The sequence below is a fragment of the Idiotropiscis lumnitzeri genome, chromosome 8 (genome assembly GCF_059441095.1).
Source record: "Idiotropiscis lumnitzeri isolate Australia: NSW breed Sydney's pygmy pipehorse chromosome 8, RoL_Ilum_1.0, whole genome shotgun sequence".
In the NCBI taxonomy this organism is placed as follows: Eukaryota; Metazoa; Chordata; class Actinopteri; order Syngnathiformes; family Syngnathidae; genus Idiotropiscis; species Idiotropiscis lumnitzeri.
In genome coordinates, this window is record NC_142398.1 from 1,858,550 (window position 1) to 1,877,500 (window position 18,951).

At 41.9% G+C, this 18,951-nt stretch overlaps 1 protein-coding gene across 6 annotated transcripts in view; it reads right to left on the bottom strand.

Annotated features, from left to right (window-relative positions):
* The window catches only part of LOC148331481 (P2X purinoceptor 3-like), a 109,043-nt gene that overhangs the window by 56,744 nt on the left and 33,348 nt on the right, over positions 1–18,951 (bottom strand). For all 6 annotated transcript variants that reach the window (XM_088302289.1, XM_088302288.1, XM_088302291.1 and 3 more), the window contains 2 exons: positions 4,906–4,975; positions 4,693–4,786 (listed from right to left, as the gene is read on the bottom strand). In XM_088302289.1, coding sequence (XP_088158415.1) covers positions 4,693–4,786; positions 4,906–4,975 — 164 coding nt within the window. The remainder of the gene's footprint in view (positions 1–4,692; positions 4,787–4,905; positions 4,976–18,951) is intronic.

Sequence of the window (18,951 nt, forward strand, 5' to 3'; positions counted from 1 at the left end):
GCGAACCCTGCTGGACATCCAGGGCTTCGCATTTGGAAAGGTCCGTATAGTCTTATGTTGGGACACAGTTTCCATGCAGAACTTGATGTAGTCCAGTACACAATGCGTGTAGACATCAAGGTCCTGATGATCAAAGAGGTCCCAGTTTGTGTCATGAAAGCAGTCCTGTAATTCACTCATGGCGTCGTCACGCCAGGTTTTCACAGTCTTTGTGGTAGGCCTGAATCTGCGCCTGAGAGGGGTGTACGCAGGTGCGAGCTGCAAGGACAGGTGGTCTGACTGGCCGAGAGGGGCGAGTGTACTAGAGCTACAGGCCGTTTCGTCCCGTGCGTGTCCGGGAGGGGGTGCTTGTTATCGGCTTATCTATTAAGCAAGCATTTCCTCAAGTCGGCCGTTTTGTTTGTTTGTTTTGAGTCACATTAGCTCAGCATCGCATGCGTAAGCCTCGGGTTGTATTTCCTCAATGGGAGGGAGTTTGTGACGAGTAGGGCAGTGATAGGTCGAATTTGCGCCGTTGTTTTCTTTCTTTTTTTGGGGGGGATTTATCAATACCATTTTCTCTTGATATTACTCACTCAACTGTCGCGATACATATCGATATCGAATTATCGTCACAGCCGTACCTCACTGATGCAGAGAAAGGTTACCCACAAATCGAAAAGGAGTGTTTGGCGTCTGTTTGGGCTTGTAAACGCTTCGCCAAATATATACAGGGCATGGGTTGTGTTCGACTCCAAACCGACCACAAGCCATTAGTGCCACTGAGAAATATGTATGACCTTGACAAAGCTTCAAAACGGTGCCAAAGATTGCTATTACTGAACATGTTCCTGGCAAACAGGTAGCAGTATCAGATCTGTCAAGACATCCACTGGAGGAAATTGACAAGTCGTATATGAATAACCAGGTTAAAGCTTACAGAAATATTGTGGCAAAGAGCAAGTTGGCTAAACTTGAGGAAATACGTGGAGCGACCCAAATTGATGCAGAACTGCAAAAAGTGATTATGCACATTAAGGATGGATGGCCGAATAGAACAGAATTTCCTCAACCCTGCAGGGATTCCACTCAGTAGGGCACATATGTCAGAACTTGATGGCCTAGTGTTGTACCAAGATTGCCTGGTGATCCCCACAGGACTGAGATCAGATGTTCTAGAACAATTACACGAGGGACATCAGGGGCAGACTAAGTGTAGGGAGCGAGCTAGAGCGACAGTTTGGTGGCCAGGAATAGGAGCGCAACTCACTAAGAAGGTGACATCTTGTCACTTCTACATTGAGCACAAACCAACTCAGAAAAGGGAGCCACTGCCTGCAGGTCCTTGGCAAAGGATTGCGGCCGCCCTGTGTGAGCTCGATGGGAAAAGCTTCCTTGTAGTGGACTATTATTCAAGACACATTGAAATTGCTCCCCTTAATTCGATAACGTGCAGACAGGTATGAGGCAAGATGAAAAACATGTTTGTGAAATGGGGCATTCCACTGGAACTGGTTAGTTTAGTTATTTCTATAAATTACTTTTTGTGAATTCAGCAGCCAAAGAGCTCCTCACATTGTTGGAGCAAAGAAAGGTTGAATAAAAGTATTCATACTTTAGCAATAAAATATCTCATATTTGCAATTGTTTATATTTCTGTAATTTACAGGCATCTCGAAGTGATGGGGATGCCAACCAAAAGACATCACTTTCACTGTGAGCACTAGGCAATGAACAGCTGACTTCCTTCAGCTTTTTATTACCAATGAGCTGCTTCAGCACATCACAGATGACACGGACCACTTTGCAGACAATTATTTTGAGGCAAAACCCAGTGGTCTGTACCACACTGTACACATATAGTAAAATATTTGATACCCACGACAAAAAAAGCCACGCCACAGCAAGAATGCCAGGTCTGCAAGTGCAACGAGACACAGAAGTGGTGTGAGACGTATCGTTTTCCGTTGCACTAAGGCCATTGTTTTAGTGTATAATACGCGCCCAAAAAAGTGTCATTTGTATTGGGGAGGCGCAGGGGTGTTACACACACATGTACATACAAACAAACACATGCACACTCTGTCACGCACTTTTGTACATAGTTCAGTTCAATATTTTTTTATTTGCAAATAAACTGTTATTTTATTTTCAAAAAAGACTTTTTGTTATGCTATTTTTATTATTTTATAGAAGTGGGCAGCAGGCCGCCAGCAAGCAGGCATAGATCATAAAAAAAAAAAAAAAAAAAAAAAAAAAACTGGGTCCAATCCTCATCCAAATAAATGCAGGTCTACTCATTCCCACTTCAGTCTCTGTAAATATCCCGACTGGTGCTTTTATGCCATGCGTTCTCACCGTGATCAGCAAAGAAGTGGTGCGCCGTGTCCTCGTAGCATACATCTGCTCACTTCCACAGTTCCTCATTCTCATATAAATCAGCCAAGGATAGGTTAATCCCTTTGATATGTTGAAGTGGTCAAAGTTTGGGATGTCCACATTAATTGTGGATTATTGTTTGTGGATGTTATAAACAATGAGAAAGCAATGATTTCCTATGGTGAGTTTGTAATTGGTCCCTTCAATGACTCAGAGCGAAACATGGAGAGAGCAGAGGGGGCGTGGCTGTTGGGGAGGTGTCAGGACTAGTTTGTCTACAACAGGGGCCAAATTAATGATTAGGCATTTTTTCCAAGTCTTAATTTATTTCCTAATGTCTCCAAACTGTATAGATAAAAAATAAAATTACTAACTTCTGTTCCCTGATCAAAACATATATAAATTAAGCTTGTTAGAGAAAGATGATCCATCTTGGCTCTTTACCTCCTTTAAGTGTATTTGTGTGTGTATGTGAGTGCATATGTATGCGCATGTGTGAGAGAGAGAGGAACCAGAGAATTGTAATCACACAGCGTAGCTGCTTTACAGCTATTATTTTTTTTATGTAAATGCTTTGTTTTCAAAGACGTGGTTCAAGGATCCGTATAGGATGGGTCAGGGACAACTAGTAAAAACTAAACTAACTTTAAATACATATATTAAGGGTGTCAAAATTAAAGCGTTAACTCAATATTAATTCTTTTTAAAAAAATTAACGCGATTAAATATTTTAACTCAGTTTTATTTTTTTCAAACATTAATTTGTATAACTTGGAAAGCCAAATTCCAAATTAGCTGTACATGATCTCAGAACAAAACACCTTGCTTAAGTTACCACTGGGCCTTGCAAACAATGTTGGAGTGTGGTGCTTCCAACTAAATGTACTGTATACGTTTTGAGAATTGTTTCTAAAAAAATTCCTGTAAAGATGACTCAGTTTGGATCGTATTGAAGGATCACACACTTCATATTTGGTGATTTTACATTAATTACAATATATTATTCAAGTAAATACATGTTAAAAGCCACACAAAAAATAGCAGTAGAAAAAATGTGATTAATCGCAATTAATTACAGATTGTTTTTGCGATTAAATAGTTAAATAATTTAATCACTTGACAGCACTTTATATATATATATATATATATATATATATATATATATATATATATATATATATATATATATATATATATATATATATATATACACACCCATCCATCCATTATCTGTACCGTTGCTCCTCACTAGGGTCGCATGGTGTGCTGGAGCCTATCCAAGCTATCTTCGGGGAGTCGGCGGGGTACATCCTGAATTCTTTGCCAGCCAATCGCAGGGCACACGGAACACCATCCGTGCTTACACTCACACCTAGGGGCAATTGAGAGTGTCCAATCAACCTGCCATGCATGTTTTTGGAATGTGGGAGGAAACCCACGCAGGCACATGGAGAACATGCATACTCCTCACGAACCCACAAACTCCGTATTGTGAGGCCAACGTGCTAACCAGTTGGGCCACTGACTCCATTCAGTCTTGCTGGAACGGTTCAGAGCCAAATGTGAAGCAGTTTGCAAATCTGTCAGAAAAGGGTAGAGGGCCTTCCAATGTTACTTCTAACATGCTTGCGTGAGCAATTGCCCACTGCTCTCACCCTCTCAGCACACATGGCGACGCTGGCAGGCACCACGCGCACACATTATATTTCTACACACATTACTTCATTTCCATCGCAGTTAAATCTACACCCAGGACAACACACTATTTCCACTTTCCTTCCAATTTCAGTAGTGCGACTGAGGGCACAGAATGCATTGTTCTACTATAGTTTGAAGCACACACAAAGACTCACACTCACCACGGATGTGCCACTGCAGACGACACGTAGACGGCTCTATTCGGGATGTCCAAATATGGGCGTAGTTTACGAGCCCCTTAAATGAGTTATTCATGAGTGGATAATGTGGGACCATATTGAAACAGGTTCCATTCAGACTTAATAAATTTTGCTTAAAATAGTAGTTATTTTTGTTTAATTAGGACTGATTTTTTCGTGAATCTCTTTTCAATGATTTGTTTGTTCTATTTTCATATCGTGACGGTTTTAATGTTTTTGTAACATCTACATCATATAACAGGTGTGGTACAGGTTTGGCATGTCTGATGTTGGCACTGTGGTCCAAGGGATATTCAGGCAGTATTTCTGACTGCTCTGACGCATGGAAAATTAGAGGGAACATTGGTGCCTTCTCTAGGGTGCGTTCAACCATCAAGTTTCTTGTTAACAAGTCAGGAAAGAATACATACACACATTCAACATCACGGTATCTTACATTTTTATGGTATCAATCTCAGCAGGACACCACCCTTTAATTTCACATGTCTTGATAGTGGCCTTAAAAGAAACACATCTCCCCGTAACAATTCCTGTGAAACAAAAGAAAAAACAATAATGTAATTTAGTATTTTACACTTTCCTTTGCATGTGTCGATGAGTTGTGAGAAGGATCTTTAAACTTACTCGTACAAAGAGATGATAAACTCACCATAACTTCCTGGCTTGTTAACATGCCGAGTGCAGTTGCTGTCGTGTGTACAAATATATTTATCCTCACTCTACAAAACACAAAACCCCTAAATTATTAAAGCCGCATGAATTTCCAATATATCGATAAATCTCAATTAATTATAGACAGGCAGCAGAGTGTGGAATACAGTTCAGCTGTAGATATAGGTTTGAATGCCGTAATTGTTTTTCAGTCCAAGTTGAAATCCTGCTGGTTTTGCTTTTATGATTTCTTTGGGTTGCACATATTTTTTCAAAAACATCTGTGTCATATAATGTTCCTTCACTTTTGGCTCTGTAGTCACTGATGTTTGGTGGTACACTCGCCCGAGTTGTGTGCGGGCAGCGTGGGTTCAGTTCCCACTCAGTGTCGGTGTCTTGTCTGCCCTGTGACTGGCGGGCGACCAATTCAGGGTGTAGCGCGCCGTAGTCTGCTGGGATAGGCTCCAGCACCCTCCCGTGTCCCTGTACAGGATAAGCGGTGTGGCTAATGACATGACATGACACTTTTGGCTCTGTAGCATTAAACAGTGTGACCCTAATTTGATTTGCAAAACAGAGGACACTTGGCCCATCCTCAAAATACTGAAATGATACTCAAATTTTAGTCCAAGAAGTGTTGTGACATATTAATGTGTCAGTTGCTACGCAGTTGCTATGGTCCTATTTTGCTCTGTTCCTTTATTATGTCAAATAGGTGTGATGCTTTAGAGTATTTAAGATGGAGTTACTCAGTGACACATCGTCAGTATGTCAAGCTTTCTTTGAGTGAGGATCTCAGCTTTCTTCCATGTGTTCTGAATCCAGGCCTGGTTCTTGTGCCTTGGAATTTTTGTATACAAAGACTTTTTGTATTTGTATCTATTTTATTTTTGAAAGTATACAGGGACAGTGCATATTAATCAAACAGTTTCCCGTAAATATGACAGATTATAGCCAATGGCTCCGTAGAGTGATTTTTTTCTGAAGCCAAACTGCATTTCATGAAGGGAATATGGACCGTTATTCAAATACCTAATGAGTTGTTCAGCCACTAATTTTTCGGCTATTTTGGAGACTACAGGGAGAATACTTATCGGTCTATAGTTACTTATCTTTGTAGGGTCTCCAGATTTCAAAACAGGAGTAATGATTGCAGATTTCCAAGAAACAGGGAAGATACCTGTCTTTATCGATTGATTAATGATACTAGCAATGGGGCAATAAGAGGTTGCAACCTTGAAAGTTAAAAAGTTAACAGTATCCATATGAAAAATATCTTTGGCTCCGGAATTCTTTAGACCACATATGATTCTGTCAACTTCCAGATGCGTAACTGCGTTCAAATTAAAAGCTCCAATATGGGTGTTTACAGTCCTATTTTTTTGTGTCAGGTAAGAATATTTTTGAGTCAGACTGTTTACAGAATCTATGAAGGATGTGTTTAGGGCTGTTGCAATCTCATTTGAATCTTGAGTCGTATTTCCATTTAGCTGGAGTTCCTTAATATATCTATTTGCAGCATTCTGTCCTGTTGGTTTCTTTATGTTTGTCCATATTACCTTGGCATTGCCTCTTGCATTTCTTATTATGTCAATGAAGAACCTTGCCCTTGCATTCCCAAGAGCTTTAGTGACTTTATTTCTTAGGGAAGTGAATATTTGTCGATCATGTGTCGTTTTTGTCTTTTGGAATATTTTAAGCGCGTGATCCCGCTGTTTCATCAGAGACCAAATTCCACTGTTTAGCCAAGGAAGATTTATTTTTCTTGGTTTCAATTTCACCTTTCTCAAGAAACTGTTCAAAGTTTGCTGCACTACTGTCATGAATATCTTACAGTTATTGTCAATGTGTTCATAATTTAGATGATTGGACCAACTTATTTGATTTAAGGCATTTTCTAAATTGTTCATTTCATTCTTAGGTATCCTTAATTGTGCTGTATTTTTACAGTTGGAGTGATTAAACCTATTTTTGGACAGTTTTCTTGAGAAGAGTATTATATTATGATCAGATAGACCTGTTATCATATCATATATTTTTTGTATTCTTTCACTTTTCTTACTAAAAACCAGATCTATGCATGTTTCTGTTGATGTACTTATTCTAGTAGGCTCTTTAACAACTTGTAAGAGGTCGAGGCTGTCTGTCAATGACTTAAGTTGTTTTCAATTTACTCTGTCATTCCAGTTTACATTAAAATCCCCAAGTAAAATTATTTCTTTTTTAAGATCGAGTTCTTTAAGAATGGCCAGCAAATGCTCATAAAAAATAGTGGGAGCTGATGGAGGTCTATAGATTCCAATCAATATAAAGGACATTTGTGGAGAAACTGTTATTTTTAACCCCACACATTCCAGATTGTTCACAAATGACCAATGAATCTGTTTACATTTAATATGATCCCCAATGTAAAACATAACCCCTCCTCCCCTACCCTCCCGCCTATCTTTTTTTAAGATGTTGTAGCCCGGTACATGTATCACAGAAGTTGGTGAGCTGGCTTGCAGCCACGTTTCAGACAGACATAAGAAATCTAGACTTGACTCACTCAATAGATGCTGCACTTGGATATGTTTTGATATAATACTTCTAATATTCAAGAGTCCGCCCAATAGCCCCCTTGGTTTAGCTTTTGGGTCCCATACAACACGAGCATGGTTAAGAGTGTGGAATAGCTTGAATTTGCGATGGTTGGTAATGGCCTTATTTATTTATTTTGTATTATTAATTGTAGTTGGAGTCAAGGACTCACCCAACATAGTAGCAGTCCCAAGAGGTAATGTCTTTGTTGTATTTGATATACTTGAGGAGGAGACTTGCTGTGGTGAAGGTCTACTCATCAATGGTGGAGACTCGCCACTTCCGTCTCCTTAATGCTTCTGGGTCCGAATCACGATCCTCACGTGACAAGATGCCATACTTCTAACTCTATACATGAATCTGCACTATATTGGAAAAACATGCAACATCTGATCTGGCTGTTGCACATTGCAATATCTATATTATTGTGATATTTAACATGTACCTAATGAAATTGCATCTTAATTATCGAATCAAATGGTTTTCATGTGGAAAAATAAAAAGGCTCAGCCTATTCTTATCAAATCAAAGCTCATAATTATATAGTGTTATCAAGGTTCTTTAGTGTTTGTAATGCCCCTTGGTACTGTTCTCTATTGGATGGTGATGAACATTTAAGGTTAATCTTGATTTGTCAGAGTTAGATGAGGGTATACAATTCTAGAAGAATGTATTACATGTCATTTGCATTTTGCACTGCATGTGCCATTATGACAATGATATTTTTTCATTATACTGTCCAAGATGTCAAGAAAAGGAGTGCTTACATACATGGAAGGCAGTGATAGTCAAGTTCTAAGTGAGCAGGTTACCAGGATGGTCAAGGACATTACTAGTGACAAAGAGGATTCCCAAAAGCAGCCTGAGAAGAGTCAAGTTGATGACACTGCTGAAAAGATGAGAAAAAGTGAAAGAAGCAGAACAATGGAAGAGGAGAAAATTAAAGATTTTTAACGAAGGTTCAATTTCACGTTTGAGAAATGGAGGCACAGTGTGAAATTTGCCAAGAAGAAATTATCAGATGTTACAGAACCAGTAACAGAGGACGAGCTCATTCACATCATTGGTTGTGGTTGTGCTACATATGTACATCGTGCATATGACGAACTACGGCAACTCTCACTGCCAGATCAGGAAACTCGCCGGAGAGTTGATCTATGCATCCAAGTATCCAAGTTCATTTCTGACCAAGCCTCAAGACAACTGAATGGATATGCACTTGAAGATGACGAATGGCCTGAAGTAGGTTCTCTGTTCAACTCTAGTGTTAGTTCTCTCTTCTTTGGCTTTAAGAAGACCTCGCTACATACAAATGGTTCTGCTGAAAGACGACAAGCTGCTGCAGATGCTGCCACATGCCATGCTGTTCTCAAAGTCTCACAAGAACAAGAAAAAGAGCAACAAGAAATACGACGGTTGGAAGAGGAAGCAATGAATAAGCTAGCAAGAAGCAGCAGCTGTAAAGCGTTGTTTGGAAAGAGAAGCTGAAGAGTTGAAATGAAGAATCCAAATAGAAGAAGCGGAAGCTAAAATCAAAGCTCAAATGAGAGCAGAACATGCAGCCCTTCAAAGATCCCTCGATGAAAGGAAGCGTAAAATACAGCAATTGGAGATCTGCACCGGATTCCCTCCCCAACTGAAAGTACAGCAGAGCTCGTCAAGGTGATCGCAGATGCAGTGAGTACCAACATAACTCCAGTGCCTGAACCTGTTGTATTCAAAGGGGATACGTTGATGTACAATAACTGAAGACTATCATTCCAAATGCTGATTGAACAGAAGAACATGAATGAAAATGAGAAGCTCTACTCCGTCCGCCAATATGTGTATGGAAATGGAAAGAAACCAATCTAGGGCTATTTCCTACTTGGCACAACATCTGCCTATGTGGCAGCATGGGAGCTCTTAGACGAGAGATATGGAAACCCTTTCACGATCGCACAGTCATACTGAGACAAGCTCCACACATGGCCCAAGATAGGATCTAAGCAAAGCTTCAAGCTCAGAAGCTTTACAGATTTCCTTTGCAGTAGTGAGGCCGCAATGACCCACATAAAGTCTCTGGAAATTTTGAACGACTGCAGTGAGAACAAGAAGATTCTCTCTAAATTGCCGGACTGGTTGATGGCTAGATGGTATCGTATGTCTGTGGAAATGGAAGAACAAAATGGACATTTTCCCACCATCAGTCAGTTCGTCACATTCCTAAAGAAATAAGTAAAGATTGTCTGTCATCCAATCACCTCTCTAATCTCAATCAAGCAAGGTGAAGTACAGAACCCAAGAGGAAAAGGGAACACGACTGTGGGAGCAAAGGTTCTGGCTTCAAGCATAGATGAAAAGGAAGTCATTGCATGTCTCTTTTGTAAGAAAAAGGGACACACCTTGCCCAAATGTAGGAAGTTCATAAAACAGGAGGTTCAAGAAAGAATACGTTTCGTCAAAGAGAATGAATTGTGTAATGGTTGTCTCAACCCTGGCCACCATTCCAAGAAATTAAGCAATAGAAGTGAGTGTGATGTGTGCCACAAGCGGCATCCTACTTGCCTTCATGAGGACAGAGCCAAGTGGGACAAGAAGCTAACATAAACTAAAGAGAAGCAACGTCAAGAGGAACCTAAATTTACGCCTCCTTGAAAGAACAAACACAGTTGCTATCACACATAGAGCTATTGTTGGTGAGATAGGCACAATTACCTCTGCAATACTTCCGGTCTGGCTCTCATCTACAACCTGCCATGCAGAAGAAGTCCTGGTGTATGCGCTGCCAGATTCTCAAAACGACTCAAGTTTTATTCTCAGTGAAGTCGCTAACAAATTGAAAGCCAGTAAAGACCAGATAAACCTTGAGCTCACCACAATGACGACAACTTTGACAGTTAATGCACAAAAGGACAACAACTTGCAACTCTGTGGCTACTACTCAAGAAAGAGGATCGCCCTACCACTGTCTTATACTAGGGAGTTCATCCCAGCAAACAGAGATCACATCCCCACAAATGAGAATTGTGAAAGTGACACCAAATGTGGAGTCTTCTGACCGCTTCCACACAGAAGTACACTACGTCAACAGACTTAAAGTGAAAGAAGTGACAGGTACAGAAATTATCAAGGTCCTGAGTCTGACTTCCCAGAAAGAGTGAAGGAAGATAATCCCATCTCACAAGATGACCTAAAGTTCTTGTCAATGCTAAAAGAGAACATTATTCAGAAAAAGAATGGTCACTACGAGATGCCATTACGTTTCAGAGAGGAAAGACCGGAGCTACTAAATAAATAAGTTCAGCGCGATACACCGCCTTAAGTGTCTTGGAAGAAGACTGAAGAACGATGAGAACTACTACAAGGATTACTGTACCTTTTATGGAGGATATTATCTACCGTGGTGACATTGAAAAGGTGCCTGAGGAAGAACTCGACAACAGTCCGGCTTGGTACATACCTCATCGCGGAATATATCATCCACAGACGCCAGGAAAAATTTGTTTTGTATTTGATTGTTCTGCCCGGTACCAATAGACATCACTGAACAACCATCTACTGACTGGTCCAGACCTGACAAATGCACTGATTGGTGTCCTGTGTCGCTTATGTAAAGGCCATGTCACAGTTACGTGTGACGTCGAAAGAATATTCCACCAGTTTCAAGTTAGAAAATAGATTAAAACTATCTACAATTCCTGTGTAGGAATAATGGTTCTATGGATGCAGCACCATCAGTCTACAGGAAGAAGGTCCACCTCTTTATCGCAGCCTCATCACCAGGCTGTGCCAACTTTGGCCTCAAACATCTGGCGACGCTTGGAAAAAGTCAGTTAAGCAAAGAAACCAGACGTTTCATATTAAGAGATTTTTATGTGGATGGTGATGGAAAGTGAAGACACAGCCGTACAACTTGTCAAAGAGTAACAAGAACTTTGCTCCACTGGGAAGATGAGACTGCACAAGTTTGTCTCAAACAGCAAACATGTCATGGCGAGTATCCCAGAAAAGGAATGTGCAGTAGTCAAAGACCAGGACATGGACTTCAAAGTACTACACGTGGAGAGAGCTCTTGGCGTAGAGTGGTGTGTTACATCCGACACATTTCAGTTCAGAGTCAAAATTAAACGCCATCCACTGACAGGACGAGGTGTGCTCTCAAAGGTAGCCTCTGTTTTTGATCCACTTGGGTTTGTGCTCATCGGGAAGCAAGTTCTCCAGCAGATGTGCAGAGACAAAGTTGACTGGGATGAAGAACTACCAGAAACTCTAAGACCACAGAGGGAGTCATGGCTGAGAGACTTATCTTATCTGTCTGGAACACACATAAAAAGAGGCTACCTACCTTCAAATTTTGGTAACGTCAAAGTGCGTGAACTTCACCATTTCTCCATGTCTCAGGATATGACGAATGTACTTACCTGCGATCCATTAATGAGTTGGATGAAGTTTACTGCTGCTTCGTCATTGGAAAAGCAAGAGTTACTCCAACCAAAGTCAGAACAATACCAAGACTCAAACTTTCTGCAGCAGTTGTTGCAGTTCGAACCAGCGACATGCTCCGGAATGAATTTGAAATCCATGATTTGCAAGAATTCTTCTACAGATTCCAACGTAGTTCTTGGCTACATAAACAACGATGCTAGAAGATTTCAAGTCTTTGTTGCCAATCGAATTGAGAGAATCAAGGCAAGCACAAAGCCTGAACAGTGGTCCGATGTTGCTTAAGATGACAACGCGGCAGATCATGCCTCACAAGGGTTGACTGCAACCCAACGGAAGTCTTCAAATTGGTATTGAAGTTTCTTTGACAAAGAGGTTCACTTCCGAGATGGGAGAAGTTAGCGGAGATGTCCCTGAACTTTTCAAAGTTTTTGTGGGCTACACTGAGACAAAGGAAGAGAAGTCATTGTTAGACAACCTAAAGAAGTTTTCAGACTGGACAAGAGCTGTAAAAGCAGTTGCGAGATTACAATGAAAGGTCAAAGAGCACAAAGGTCTGAAGCAACGCACCAATGAAAATACGAGTATCGAAGAAAGGAAAGAAGCGGAGCTTGCCATAAATAGGCTTGTTCAAAAAGACACATTCCATTTGGGATTGAAAGACTCATGCAAGGGCAGGGGCTCACTCAAACCAAAGGAAGTCCCTTCCTGGATGAAGATAGAATACCCAGGCTGGGAGGATGTCGAGGTAAAGCTACGTTACACCCTCACATAAAACATCCAACAAAACTTAGAAGAGTCATATATGATCACTACTCATCAAGCACCATCATGAATGCATTCAACACCAAGGACGTGGATTGACAGCTTAATAGAAATAGAAAATAGAATAGAAATCCCTTTATTGTCATTGTACTCAAGTGTGCAACGAGATTAGAGGGCTCCCCTCTCCAGTGCAATACAACAATAATACAGACAAATATATAAATTAGATAAATAAATAATGGAATTCAGTACTGAATAGGGCATATAGAAACACATCACAATGCTGTTTTGCAAGGTTAGGGTGGTCTCGTGTGTGTGTGAGAGTTCAGTATGGAGATGGCTCTCGGGAAGAAACTGTTTCTCAGTCTATTGGTCCTTGATTTGATGCATCTGTAGCGCCTGCCAGAGGGCAACAGGTCGAACAGGTGTGAGTTTGGGTGGGTATTGTCTTTGACGATGCAATGGTGGATCCTGGTATGCAGTAGTGCTGTTTCGTCACACATTTACAAATGTGTCAAGTGCCAAATGTACAGACAACGCACTGTAGAACAAAGAATGGGCGACCTCCCTCAAGATCGTATGGAAATTGGTACGGTCACCCATGGCAAACAGGTCCTTGGTGGGGGTCCAGACAAAGCACAGTTCACAAAGACCCCTTATGAAGAAAAAAATATATGTACCACGTTTTCCCGGACGCGGGTCACCTGCGCCCCCCTCTGGAGCCAGGCCTGGAGGTGGGGCTCGTTGGCGAGCACCTGGTGGCCGAGCCTGTACCAATGGGGCTCGGTCGGGCTCAGCCCGAAAAGGCAACATGGGTCCCCCTTCCCATGGGCTCACCACACATGGGAGAGGCCAAAACGGTTGGGTGTTGGCGCTCTAATCCCCGGATACAGAAACTAGCTCTTGGGACATGGAATGTCACTTCTCTGGCAGGGAAGGAGCCTGAGCTGATGTGCGAGGCAGAGAAATTCCGACTAGATATAGTCGGACTCACCTCCACACACAGCGTAGGCTCTGGTACCAGTCCTCTTGAGAGGGGTTGGACACTTCCACTCTGGAGCTGCCCAAGGTGAGAGACGCTGAGCAGGTGTGGGCATACTTATTGCCGCCCGGCTTGGCGACTGTACATAAGGGTTCACCCCGATGGACGAGAAGGGAGCCTCCCTCTGCCTTGAGGTGGGGGGACGGGTCCTAACTGTTGTTTGTGCTTATGCACCAAACAGCAGCTCAACGTACCCACCTTTTTTGGAGTCTTTGGAGGGTGTGCTGGAGAGCACTCCCTCTGGAGACTCCCTCGTTCTGCTGCTGGGGGACTTCAATGCTCATGTGGGTAATGACAGTGAGATCTGGGAGAGCATGATTAGTCACCCGCCTACTACCCGAACATAGCTGGGATAGGCTCCAGCACCCCCCGTGACCCTAGTGAGGTAGTATGGGTAGATCGCATGACATTAAAAAATAGACGTCAGCCGATCATTATACGTCATGTGATTGATACAGGGCACCCAGTAAGATGACACCTGATTTTTTTTTGTGACACATAGGTCACCACGCATGCGCAAACAACGGTGCTAAGTGCAGTACAACTAACAAGCTCGCGAGTTGGTTACCTCCAATTTTAAGCAGTTTTATTCTCTTGAACTCAAGGGGGGTATAAACATGAGTGGGGGTGCTGGACCAAGTAAGAAGACAAAAACGTATATACATACATATATATATATATATATATATACATACATATTTATATATATATATTTATATATATATATATACATACACATATATAGATATATATATATATATATACATGTATATATATATATGTATATACATGTATATACATGATTTTCAGTTTTCGCGGGTGGTTAACCGCGATAACCGGGGGTTTACTGTATATGTATATATATATATATATATATATATATATTTATTTTTTTATTTTTTTTTTAAGCATTTTTGAAGGTGCGCCACTACTTCGCACCTATATATATATATATATATATATATATATATATATATAGGTGCGAAGTATATATAAGTATTTTATTTTATTTTTTTTTTTTTGAAGGTGCGCCGCTACTTCGCGGATTTTCAGTTTTCGCGGGTGGTCTCGGTCCCCATTAACCGCGATAACCGGGGTATTACTGTACATATATACATATATATATATACATTTGCGATCATAGCAAAATTCCTCTGTGATGGTTAATTCGCATCGATATCCAATGTCCACGATGTCCTGGCGGGTATATCGTTGTTGTGCCTCAGTTGGTGCCAATAAGAGCAAGCAAACACTAATAAAAAGTGACGACGCCATGAGTGAATTACAGGACTGCTTTCAAGACACAAACTGGGACCTCTTTGATCATCAGGACCTTGATGTCTACACACATTGTGTACTGGACTACATCAAGTTCTGCATGGATACTGTGTCCCTACACAGGACTATACGGACCTTCCCAAATGCGAAGCCCTGGATGTCCAGCAGGGTTCGCGCTCTCCTCAAGGCCCGGGACGCTGCCTTCAGGTCAGGCGACAAAGCCCAGTACAGGGTGGCCCGTGCTGACCTGAGCAAAGGCATCAAGCTAGCCAAGGCAATCTACAAGGGGAGGCTGGAGGCCCACCTTGCCAGTAACAGACCACGGGAGGTGTGGCAGTTTCTACGGAGCATCACCAACTTCCGTGGCGGCAGCACGACCTCTGTAGACCCGAGTGCATCGCTGGCAGAGGAGCTTAACTGCTTCTTCGCTCGCTTTGACTCGCCCCAACCGTCACACCCCTGCACTTCATGCTCCAACTCCCCCCCACTCATCGTAGAGGAACACGATGTGAGGCGCGCGCTCCTGGCGGTTAACCCCAGAAAAGCTACTGGACCCGACGGAATACCAGGCAAGGTCCTCAGAGCATGTGCCCACCAACTGTCACATGTTTTCTGCAGGATCTTCAACCGCTCCCTGGCTCAAGCAGTCATCCCCTCCTGCTTGAAAACTTCCACCATTATTCCTGTCCCCAAAAAGTCACCAGCCGTCCACCTGAATGACTACCGTCCTGTTGCTCTCACACCAGTCATCATGAAGTGCTTCGAGAGGCTGGTTCTCCAGCACATCAGGGACTGCCTTCCTCCCACTCTGGACCCCTACCAGTTTGCATACCGGGCTAACAGATCCACTGAGGATGCCATCGACACTGCTCTGCATGTTGTGCTGGGCCACCTGGAACAACAGCGGAGCTATGCAAGGATGCTCTTTGTGGACTTCAGCTCGGCATTCAACACGATCATCCCAGACATCCTCGTCGCCAAACTGGACATTCTCGGCCTCCCTGCCCTCACACGCATCTGGATTAAGGACTTTCTGACCAACAGACCCCAGACTGTGTTGCTCGGCCCCTACACGTCCTCCACCCGCATGCTGAGCACCGGTTCCCCTCAAGGATGCGTGGTGAGCCCTCTCCTGTACGCCCTCTACACCTACGACTGCAGCCCGGCCCACGGCAACAACACCATCGTCAAGTTTGCTGACGACACGACAGTGGTCGGTCTGATCTCGGAAGGTGACGAGACAGCCTACAGAGAGGAGGTAAAGAGACTGACAGCTTGGTGCAAGGACAACAGACTGCACCTTAACACTGCAAAAACAAAGGAGATTGTCCTCGACTTCAGGAGGAACAAGACGGTGCCGCCCCCACTCTGCATCGAAGGCGTGTGTGTGGAGAGGGTCCACACGTTCAAGTTCCTGGGAGTACAGATCTCCGACGACCTTTCTTGGACTCACAACACCACAGCAGTGGTAAAGAAGGTCCGCCAGCGTCTGCACTTTCTGAGAGTCCTCAGGAAATTCAACCTGGACAGGAAGCTGCTGCTAGCCTTCTACCACTCGTCCATCGAGAGCCTGCTGACGTACTGTGTCTCCACCTGGTACAGCGGCTGCACTGAGGCGGACAGAGTGAGGCTCCAGAGGACAGTCAAAACAGCGCAAAGGATTATTGGCTGCCCTCTCCCCTCACTATCGGACATCGACACCGCCCGGTGCCTCAGAAATACCCACCCAAACTCACACCTGTTCGACCTGATGCCCTCTGGCAGGCGCTACAGATGCATCAAATCGAGGACCAATAGACTGAGAAACAGTTTCTTTCCTAGAGCCATCTCCATTCTGAACTCTCACACACACACGAGAACACCCTTACCTTGCAGAACAGCATTGTGATGTGTTTTTATATACACTATTCAGTACTAAATTCCATTGCACTCTCTTATTTATTTATCTAATTTATATATTTGTCTGTATTATTGTTGTATTGCACTGGAGAGGGGAGCCCTCTAATCTCGTTGCACACTTGAGTACAATGACAATAAAGGGATTTCTAATTCTAATATATACACATATATATATATACATATATGTATATATATATATACACATATATGTATATATATATATACATATATACATATATGTATATATATATATACACATATACATATATGTATATATATATATACACATATATGTATATATATATATACATATATATATATATATATATACATATATATATATATATACAGATACAAATATATACAGTGAACCCTCGCTACTTCACGGTTCACCTTTCGCGGGTTCAGTGCTTCGCGGGTCTAAAAAAATATTCGGGGGCATTGTAGTTTCACCGAGCGGCACGACGGGGCCCTGGAGCGGTTAGACGGCCGGCGTGCGCCGAAGAAGAGTGTGGGCGAAGAGGAGAGTGGACGAAGAAGAGCACGTTCCCCCGGGCACGATTTGGGGCGACGTTTCGCGCGGTTTGGACCGTACCAGAGCTCCGGCCAGCGTGCGTGGCAGTTAAGCCGAAGAGGAACAACTTCCGCCCGGGCACTCGTGGGGCGACATTTCGCTCCGTTCGCGACCGTGCGAGAGCTCCGGAGGAGACCGGCCGGCGTGCGTGGCAGTTAAGCCGAAGAGGAACAACTTCCGCCCGGGCACTAGCGGGGCAACATTTCGCTCCGTTCGGGACCGTGCGAGAGCTCCGGAGGAGATCGGCCGGCCTGCGTGGCAGTTAAGCCGAAGAGGAACAACTTCCGCCCGGGCACTAGCGGGGCGACATTTCGCTCCGTTCGGGACCGTGCGAGAGCTCCGCAGGAGACCGGCCGGCGTGCGTGGTAGTTAAGCCGAAGAGGAACACCTTCCGCCCGGGCATGAGCGGAGCGCGAGGCTGTCAGTTATGAATGAATAAATGAAGAATGCCACCTTTCATTTCACAGGGCACACCGGACGGCGTACCAGCAGGTAAAAGTCGAAGTAATTAAGTAAATACAAAAAGAAGTAATTGAATAAATACAAAAATAATGGCTGGGGAATAAAAAGTTTTAATAATAATTTGTTTTGTTTTTTGTTATAACATGAATTTCACTCTCTCTCTCTACCCGTATATATATATACATATATATATTTATTTAATTTTTTTTTTAAGCATTTTTGAAGGTGCGCCGCTACTTTGCACTTTTTTTTTTTTAAGCATTTTTGAAGGTGCGCCGCTACTTCGCGGATTTTCAGTTTTCGCGGGTGGTCTCGGTCCCCATTAACCGCGATAACCGAGGGTTCACTGTATACATATACACATATACATATATATATACACATACATATATATACACATATACATATATATATATATATATACACATACATATATATACACATATACATATATATATATATATACATATATATATACATATACACATATATATACATATATATATACATATACATATATATACATATACATATATATATATATACATATATATATATACATATATATAAACATATATATATATATACATATATATAAACATATATATATATATATACATATATATAAACATATATATATATATACATATATATAAACATATATATATATATATACATATATATAAACATATACATATATATACATATATATATATAAATATACATATATATATATATAAATATACATATATATATATACATATATATATATATATATATATACATATATATATATATATATATATATACATATATATATATATATATATATACATATATATATATATATATATACATATATATATATATATATATATATATATATATATATATATATCAAGCCGTGATCTCCAACTCTCACTGGAGCGGTTCGCAGTCGAGGGTGAAGCGGTTGGGATGAAGATCAGCACCTCCAAATCTGAGACCATGGTTCTCAGTCAGAAAAGGGTGGAGTGCCC